We start from the raw sequence: 9,832 nt of genomic DNA, 5'->3' as shown, positions 1-9,832 counted from the left end.
AAATGAAAACTATTAATAATTAAAATATAACATTTTTAAACTCTACATTTTACATTTTAAAACTTCATATTAATTAAAAATGTGACAAAATAATAACAAATGTTGTTAACAAAAGATATTTCAACTAAATCATAAAACAACATATATATAAAATAGAACACAAAAAATCATAGTTTTGGATATACATGTTTTTAATTCGGATACAAATCAGTTTTTAACGGGTCGTGTCTATTCGGATCGGTTCTTTTCGGGTCCGGATCTGTTCGGGTCGGTTCCTTTCGTTTCCGATTCTTTCGGGTAAAAAAAATTTTAGACCCAAAAACTACTTGTAAATTTTTGATTCGGTTCCAGATCGAGTATTTTTAGAACGGTTCCAGTTCGAGTTTTCGGATACATGTTAAAATGCACGGGCCTAACTCCGTATTTGAAACATTTATGTTTTATGATTTGCACACATATTAATAAAAATTAAATACATATGATTTGCACACATAGTAATAAAAATTAAATACATACTTTATTGAGAAAGGGCTTAATTAAATACATACTTTTATTTTAGCTTTGTTATTAGTTTTACTTGATTCTTTTTTTTTCCGGCTAAGTTTTACTTGATTCTTAATAGAGTTCTATTATTCATATTTTTAGATTTTAATTTATGTTTTAGTTTTAAAACAAAGTGCATTAACTAAAATTTAAAACATGAATCTTTCAAGTACAAAAATAAAATCTAAAATATTAATATTTTAAATACGGGTGAAGTATATAGTAAAAATGATGTTTTCTAATTTTTTGTTTTACAAAGAAACATAAATTGTTTTATATAATTTCACGCAGCGCATGTTGCTGGTCATCACCTAATCCTATTAAAGACTCTATTAATCCTAGTAAAATAAACATTTCTATACATAGTTGGAAAGTATAATTAAAATGACGCATACATTTGTCTCAGATCTGAGATAGACTGAAGACTATATAACTAAAAATCAAAATCCGCCGACGGTTATTTGATCCCGATCCCACACGTCTCTGTCTCTCAACTACAACAATGACGAAAATGCCCCCTGCAATCGCCATCCTCCTCTTCTCCGTCGCGCTCCTCGCCGTGATCCCACCTTCCACAGCCGAGATCAAATCCCTCGTAATCTCCGACGACGCCCGCCCCATGATCCTCTTCGAAAAATTCGGATTCACACACACCGGCCACGTCACCGTCTCCGTCTCCTCGGTCTCCGTCGTCTCCACCTCCTCGGATCCGAACCCCGACCCGTCGCGTCTCGGATTCTTCCTCCTCTCGGAAGAGTCCCTCCTCCAGGTCCTCCTCGAGATGCAGCAGAACGCTAGATTCTGCGTCCTCGATTCCCACTACCTCACGCACCTCTTCACGTTCCGAGATCTGTCTCCTCCGCCGAACTCGCGGTTCAACCACTCGTACCCGGTCACTTCCCCGAACGAGTACTCTCTCTTCTTCGCGAACTGCGTCCCGGAGACGAAGGTCTCCATGGCGGTTCGCACGGAGATGTATAACAAAGATCCCAACGGATCTAAGGACTATCTCCCCGCGGGAGCCACTCAGCTGCCGTCTCTCTACTCCTTCTTCTTCCTCTGCTACGTGGCGTTTTTAGGTTACTGGAGCTATACCTGCTGGACGAATAAGAGAGTTGTGCATCGGATCCATCTCCTCATGGCGGGGCTGCTTCTGATCAAATCGTTGAATCTGATCTGCGCGGCAGAGGATAAGCATTACGTGAAGATCACGGGGACGCCTCATGGCTGGGATATACTCTTCTACATCTTCCAATTCATCCGTGTTGTTCTTCTATTCACTGTGATTATCTTGATCGGAACGGGATGGTCATTCTTGAAGCCCTTCTTGCAGGAGAAGGAGAAGAACGTGTTGATCATTGTGATCCCGCTTCAGGTGCTAGCCAATATCGCTTCGATTGTGATCGGTGAGACTGGACCTTTTATCAAAGATTGGGTTACGTGGAACCAAGTGTTCCTGTTGGTTGATATCATTTGCTGCTGTGCGATTATCTTCCCTATTGTATGGTCGATTCGATCGTTGAGGGAGACATCGAAGACAGATGGGAAAGCTGCGAGGAACTTGTCGAAGCTGACGTTGTTTAGGCAGTTTTACATTGTTGTCATTGGGTATCTTTACTTCACGAGGATTGTTGTGTTTGCGTTGAAGACGATTGCGGCTTATAAGTACCAGTGGGTGAGCTTTGCAGCGGAGGAGATTGTGAGTTTGGTGTTCTATGTGATTATGTTTTATATGTTTAGGCCTGAGGAGAAGAATGAGTACTTTGCTGTTGATGATGATGAAGAAGAAGCTGCTGCTTTGGCTCTTCGAGATGATGAGTTTGAGCTTTGAAATTGGAGGATTTTTATGGGTAAGGACTCGGGAGATTTATTCTTTTTATGTGTTGATGAAAGCTCTGTGAAGACAGAGTTCTATGTTAAAGTCGTCTGATATTGCAACTTTCTTTTTCTGTTAAATTTTTGTTCTTTCTTTTACATGGAAATTTCATTGTTACAGATGTTCCACGCTTTTATATAGTTTTCTTCACAGTTTATCGTTTGTGCTTATTCAAAATGCGATGATGTGTTTCAACTTTCAATCACTGTTTCAAAAATCGTCGTCTCATTGACTCTACTTACTAAGTTCTTAGAAGGGACCAATTCAATTGATGTATAGCCCCTTAATCAAATTTATCACTAGTTAGCTTTTAGTTTAATACGATAAATTGACCGATTATAGATTAATGTAGTCTTACAATGGCCAAAATCCAAAATAAGAAGAAAAACTGTTTGTTTTTGTTAGCAGAGAAGAACTACAAACAGTTTCTCTTGTAAAAACAGAGAACATAACATACACCGTATAGACAAACCAGTACACTCTTCGTCTCCTTGAACTTGAAGACAAAAAAAAAAATTACAGAGGCAACATAATTTGTAAAAAACATTATATGGTAAATATATATTTCGCATTGTAGTTTCATTCAACAACAGATTCTCAAGTAACCATCATGTGCTCCAACGATGAACAACCTGGAGAATGGTAAAACACAAATGGTCGATAAGTCCGACCTCACTCTTCCTCCCTTTTCGGCCATATACAGTTTCTGTGGTATAATCCGCTGCTGCTGCTGCTGTTGCTCGTCCTGACAATTGAACAAAACCTGTCATCCTCACATACTTTATCTTGATTTCACCAGGAATTCTATAATTTCTAATATTTGTTCAGGCAATATAGCAAAATTGATCAACGCGTGTTTGGTTTTAACTCATTAACGTGAAAATCTCGATAAGGAGTGGGAAACTACCTCGTCTTGAGACTTTGACAGTGAGAAAACCCCAATGTTGTTTCTTGAGATGGAGATAACGTCTTTCCCCCAGAGGGAGAAACCTGAAACACCGTCGTTGTGTCCTTTAACAACAAAAGGCTCTGGTGTCCAGCTCCTGTTTTACCACAAAAAAACAAACCCGTTGTTATTACATGTAAACTTACAAAAAAAAAACTGTGATGATTGTTTTTCTCACTTCCTCAAGTCCCATATACGTAGGGTTTTGTCAAGGGAGCTGGAAACAAGTGAATGGCTCTCAGGCGCCGCTAACTGCAAGAAAGAAGAAAAAGTTCGTAAATGAGAAGCCATATATATTGACTTTACGAATTTATATTGGTTTTGGGAGGAATGAGAAACTTAATTCACCTTGGTCACATATCCGTCATGAGCTCTCCACGAGGAAATAACCCCACTTTCCCTCACGTCAAATAACTTACACTGGCCAGAACTAAAACCAGCTGCAATCCAAGAAGGTGATACTGATGCTCCGTCTCCTTGTTTTGTATGAGATCCTCCTGAACAAAGAGCAGATACGAGAGAAGTAGACCCAGATTCAAAAGATTCTCCACTCCAAAGTTGAAGCTTCTGGCCTCTTGCTAGATCGATAAACCTGAATTGTACAGTGGAAATAATTGCATATTATCTCTAATGCTTACATGTTATGAATTTTTTAGTGTAGTGGATACTGTTCTACCTGAGGGCTCCGGATCCGGTTCCGACAACAAGCTGATCCATGTACTCTAAATAATGCATACATGTATACATGTTTCCATCGAATATCCCATTTGATAACCCATGTGACACATGTCTATTAGACTGATTGGAATTATTGTTTGATGACAGATATGAGGAAGCTTGATCTTGATCCGCAGGTGATTCGGAGAACAAATATATTAGTTTCCCGGTTTGGCTGTTCCACACATGTATTGTTCCGTCACAAGATGCTATCTTTCCGGTGGAAGACAAAATACTGATGTCATTAACAACCTAAAATATACAACAAAAAATTAGATGCTTTCTATTTTGAATAAATTGGCGCTGAAGAAAAGCTTTAGTAAGCCAAGGAACCAACCTCTTCATGGGCATGATAACCAGAGACACAGCTTAAGCTTGCTAGTTCCCACTTCTGAACACTTCCCTTGAACCCTGGATCAATACCTGAGGTGAAAACTGTACACTCATCTTCAGAAACCACTAAAGATCTTAGAGCTCCGCGGTGGGCATGAGCTGAAGACAAAACAGATGCTCTAATTTTCCATCGTTGCTCATCTTTGGGGTTTCCAAAACGTCCAATGTCAAGTCCATCCCAACAAGCTACTGGACTAGGAAACCATGACCAGGGTTCATGCACCAAAGGGCATAAGACTTCTTCTTGTCCTTCAACTGGGTCATGTATATGAGGTTTTAAGTGCTTGGAGTTTCTTAAGCCCTGCGACTGGGGAACTACCCGTCCAGATCCATTGAGCAATGTCTTAGGAATGTGCTTAGACGCAGGGCCCTTGCTCAGCACAGGCTTGGCTTCCATATTATATCGAGAGGATCGTCCTGTGTATTCCCACTGAATCACAATAGATTCAGTGATAAATGACTATAGCTCTATGGATGTCTATATATCAGATATTATTGCAACAAAAACCAGAAGAACGTATATGAGGAAAGGATACCTTCCAGTTATGATGCTTTAGCAGATATTGCTCGAGTAGTAGCCAGGTTGGACATCCCTGACGTAATTTCTCCATACCAAGAAGTGAGGCGAAAGAAGGATATAGAAGCAACCTGTCATTCCTACAGTGTTAGGACATAAAATGGAATCACACAAAAGTTATTTACCGATGTATCAGGTGAAACACGCACACAAGATCCATACGGCTTTTGATTGGAGATTCTGGATGGGAATTTTTTTCTGTAGTCCTGATCTTCCAGTTGAGAGAGTCAGATACATCAGTACTCTTCTCAGAGAAAGCAAATTCATCGAAAAGCTCCTTCAACTGCGGTAGAACATGCAATGCAGTCAACTCTTGTCCAATCCGCTGGCAAATTGACATCAGGGAAATTGCAGCAAACTGGAACATCGAAGAAAACAACATTGAAAAGAAAGCTCCATATACTTGCAACGAGCAGAAAATAGGTGTACTGATAGATATTATATATTAGGCATTGGTGCATGCCTCGCAGTGGAAATACCTACAGAAATAATACTAGTACAGAACCCTTACAAATCTAGCTAAATATTATTTTTTGGAGACTATTTTCTTTCATCATCTACAGTGAGACACTCAGTGACACCTTAACCAGGTCGTACATCTTGATTATATACATGATTATCCTTCACACCTCCCTCAAAGGTACTGATAAAGAAAATAGAAGAACAAAGAAAGAATATCAAGAGTACCTGAAGGACTCGCAACTCCAGATTTTTCTGCATAAGTATCCTTACGTGTAGGCACAACCGACCCTATGTGATGATAGACAAGCCACAACAACAGACGAAAAGATAAGCAGTTGACATAAAACTATAATAAAGATAAGAGATTGAAATTTTTTGTAACATACTTTGGTTAGTTCATGTATAAGTAACTCGTCTGGAATAAGAGCAACTAGACCATCGAGTGTGAGTAGGCAATCAGTCAGTGCTAAAGAACACCAACTATGGACAGGCTCTGGTTTTTTCATAGAAGATAGATCGATACAGAAGCAAACAACATGTTCAAGCAATGGCATCATTTGTTTGACAATGTAGTTCACGCCCAACAGTCTCCCTGAAAAGTTACAACATAACAATCACTTGGCTAATATGGATCTTCTATGTAGAGCTAAGTTGCTTAAACCAACAGATTGAGTGTACCAATTCTAACCAGCACCTCAATCCCATCAGTACATATTCCTTTTCCGAAGTAATTAATCAGAGGCAGTATAGTCTGTATTGAGGGAAAAGTCAGGATCCAAATCAGAATTTCTGAAACACAGCATACCAGATGAAAGGTATATTAAAAATAATTTTGACACGAACAGGAAATCTTGTCTCACCTGATGGACTGTAACAGGGGCGCCAAGCTCTTCGCTGGAACCAATCAGCAGCACAGAAGCTGCAGAAGCCGAAATCTTGTCCGGAGAATTATACAAGTTTGATATGACTAGTGGATGAATCATTTCAAGGTATACTCTCTTTCCAATTCGAGTCCATAGTTCCCTCACAAACGAATCTTGAAGAAGAGAAACTTTCAAATGCGAGTAACCTGTCGTCTAAGCATATGATACTACATCAGACGACAATAACTGAACTTTACAGTAAGCTGATATTGTAAGTACATTAACAGATTCCACTGGTAACCAACAAACTATGCGTACCAATAAGATCTTCTGGATAGAAGGCAAGACAAGTCTTTGCACAGCCACTGGTGTCAAATATTTTGTGAATTCTTTGATAAGTACATAAGCCCATTCACACTCGTTGTCAGATAAAGGTGTCGTCACCAGTGGCAAGCAGTACGCAGCACACATCTCTGCCACAAATGATCCCATTGCTTTTAAGGCCCCCTGTTTGGCAAAACTAGCAGCATAATACAAGCGTGTTCCTCCTTTGGCCAAAAGGTGAAGTGGAGCAGCAAACAAGTAAGCTGACTTCACTGTGGCTGAGAAATACGGAGAGTTCAAAAGACTCTTTGCTGACGGCCTCCTAAATTTTTCGAAAGGAAGAGAAAGTAAAGAGTCAGTCACACATCTAAAAAGGAGAAAACGTGTTACTACATTTTTTATCAGCATATAGCACACACAGAGAGAGTCATAAAGCCAGTGGAGTATCAAAGATGACCAGGGTTTACCAAAAAGAGGTGAGACAACATACCTTCGCCAATCTCGTTCAATGCAAGCTTCAACAAGTACTTTGGTAAGAGGAGGAAGTTCCTTGATTAATCCAGGTAAGTCACCACCTTCTAAATAAGTAGCCAGAGACACCGAGTTAAACAGCGGCCTCATCAAATAAAGTTCCGCCAAGACACAGCCAATAGAGAAAATATCCCCTGCGATGTCCTTTCCTAGGCAGAAATCTTGCCGCCACAGTAACAACTCCTGAGGTTCTATAGAAACTTCGTCTCGCACGTCTATATGCTCAAGAAGATAATTCAAACATATATCGGATGGTACGCCTTTGTTTCTTGAAGTTCCAGAAAGACTAGTATCACCTTTTTTAGTGTTTTCACTACAAGATTCATGCAAAGGAGACTCATCCAAGTTTTGATAAAGGTGATATTGAGGACTTAGATGTGATGCGTGTTCAGAAAATGCAGATGCCTCTTCCGTTTCTTCCAAATACTCATCAGCTTCGAGGATGACAGACCTCTTGTTGTCCACCCCAAAGCCATGAAACGTATGCATTTCTTGTTCATTTCTACTTTGTTCCTTCTCGCGGGAAAAACGCAGGCGCACCGGGTGAGGCCGAAAAAAAAGCTGACGGCGTCCAACCGACCTTGGTACTGCTGGCTCAGATGAAGACAGCATAACATTCTTTGCAGTAATAGCAGCCTGTCCCGACATTTTGTAACCAAAAGTAATATCAATCCAATGATGTAATCGAGATGAAACATGGGGGCTTTCCAGAGCATCTCGATGCAATCTAATGAACTCCTCGGGGCTGCTTGCCCATGGAGGTACAGCCAAATCAGACATACTAGGATGAAGAGAGGAGAAGATGCGGGAATCGCAGTAAAACTCAGGGATGCACTCGTCAGGGGTCCAATCATAAAGCCTTTGCATATCAGAGGGATACTCATTAGGCTCGTACACAGATCGAACTGCCTTACGCAGGACGCTCAGTGGCAGTCTCCTAGCTTTGTAGCTGCAAACAGCCAACTCAGACAGACATTCATCTGAAACATGATGCGGAATCTCAAATGTTGAATAGGTAAAATCTAACTGCTCATCTCCTTTTGCCAATCTCCATTTGCTTTTCCTTAAATCCCGCCAGCCTGAGTCACTATCTTTTTCAGGTTTTTTGCTGAAATCTATGACCCATGGCATTACTGGATGAAATGTGTGGTCTCCCCACCTTCGCCCTGCTAGTTTATTTAAGAAGAGTAAATACTCAAAATTGCTTACCTCTCCCTTCCACCATTTATCAAAGATAGTCTGCCAGTCCAGATGTGAAGAAATTTTAAGATCAGCATAAAGGCCAGAAGAATAACAACCCTCTACACACAGACTTTTTCTTGAGGCAGACGAATTGGCATCTCCAGATCCTAAATCAGGCTTGCTATAGATCTTTAACCAACTCCACAACGAATTTGACAAGAATATCTTTGACGGACGAATGTCCCCATGGGAGATCCCTAACCCATGCAAGTGAGCTAACACAGACAACAGCTGATATATAATAAAATTTCTATGCCACTCTGACTTTAAAGCATTAGGACTGTAGTAGAGAATGTTTTCCAATGTAAATGGGGCTTTGCGGAGCACTGAGACCAAACAATCAGATGATGTCAGAACCCCTAGAACCGGCGACAGATTTGGATGCCTGAGACATGGAACATCGCTTTCCTCTTCTAACAACGGTAACCCAATAAGCCTAAGGAAACTTTCAGTTTCTTGTCCAGATGACTCTCCACCAATCAGGCGATTTAGAGAGGCTAAAATATAATCTTCCGGGCACTCAGAAAGGAAACTAGAAGCAAGCTTTTGAAGATGAGAGGCCGAACATTTGCTGATCTGAGCAATTGGTAAAAGTGCAGCCAACGCTCTCCGGCTTGGAAAACTACCTGAAGACTCGCAAGTGATGTTCTCTATGCCTATGCCTAACTCTCTGTCATCATCTTTCGTAGCCTTGGAGTGTGAACAATCCAAATTCTCATCAGATTCAACATCATCGTTTGAATTCCCAGGTCTTTCACTACAAAAAGGAAGTTTACTCAATCACAAATATGAGAAGATTCAAGTATTTAGCCAAGGAGAAAAAGATTGAACATACACGTAGTTGGCTAAGCAACCATGTTCTTCCTTGCGGAGATACTCCAAAACGAACTGTGATGAACTAGAATCAAAATCAGAAGCTGAAACTCCCTCCTCGCTAGAGTCAGAAACCTACACAAAATCACCACTCGAATCAGCTTCAAATTCCAATACCCCCACCATCTATATCTACATATGAATTGTGCATACTGAACTACCTTAACGACGGCGGAGGACCCGAAAGGAAGCGGAGAATCGGAGAGGCCGTAAGAGAAGACGATCTGATCGGAGAAGTCCGACTTGATCCGTTGCTCGAGGCAATCGAAGCAAACTTCACTTGCTTCACCTCGCATCCTTTATTTATCTCAGTATATTCCTCGCATTCTTATTGATGTCGAAGAGATTCCGATCTGAAGAGAGACGTCAATATTTTTTTCTTAGGGAAAGATCGACCAACCTCGGCGACCTTCTCAAATCAAACGCGGCCAAGCACGCCGCGTTTCCTTAATTCCTCCCCTTCAAAACGCCGCGTTTTAATCGGT

General features: G+C 40.6%; 2 protein-coding genes across 3 annotated transcripts; one reads left to right on the top strand and one right to left on the bottom strand.

The window, feature by feature from the left end:
* The first annotated feature begins 896 nt into the window (after positions 1–896).
* LOC125595194 (protein CANDIDATE G-PROTEIN COUPLED RECEPTOR 7) lies at positions 897–2,574 on the top strand. The gene has a single exon (XM_048771091.1). It carries the CDS (start codon positions 1,046–1,048, stop codon positions 2,372–2,374), a length of 1,329 nt encoding a protein of 442 aa, XP_048627048.1. The 5' UTR covers positions 897–1,045; the 3' UTR covers positions 2,375–2,574.
* A 221-nt stretch (positions 2,575–2,795) lies between these two features.
* LOC125574869 (protein GFS12) lies at positions 2,796–9,750 on the bottom strand. Of its 2 annotated transcripts, none has more exons than XM_048771089.1 (16): positions 9,509–9,750; positions 9,310–9,422; positions 7,192–9,231; positions 6,696–7,023; positions 6,375–6,590; positions 6,193–6,265; positions 5,901–6,106; positions 5,740–5,802; positions 5,202–5,410; positions 5,012–5,123; positions 4,420–4,905; positions 4,042–4,334; positions 3,714–3,957; positions 3,544–3,617; positions 3,327–3,462; positions 2,796–3,182 (listed from the first exon to the last, which is right to left on the bottom strand). In XM_048771089.1, the coding sequence occupies exons 1-16, from the start codon at positions 9,641–9,643 to the stop codon at positions 3,003–3,005; spliced, it is 4,908 nt and encodes a 1,635-aa protein (XP_048627046.1). In that variant the 5' UTR covers positions 9,644–9,750; the 3' UTR covers positions 2,796–3,002. The 2 variants fall into 2 exon arrangements, with proteins under 2 accessions (XP_048627046.1, XP_048627047.1); XM_048771090.1 differs by having other exon boundaries at positions 2,796–3,164.
* Between the last annotated feature and the right edge of the window lie 82 nt (positions 9,751–9,832).

Source organism: Brassica napus (genome assembly GCF_020379485.1).
Source record: "Brassica napus cultivar Da-Ae chromosome C9 unlocalized genomic scaffold, Da-Ae chrC09_Random_69, whole genome shotgun sequence".
Lineage (NCBI taxonomy): Eukaryota > Viridiplantae > Streptophyta > Magnoliopsida > Brassicales > Brassicaceae > Brassica > Brassica napus.
Note: the sequence above shows the minus strand (reverse complement) of the source record. Positions and strands in the feature narration are given on the sequence as shown.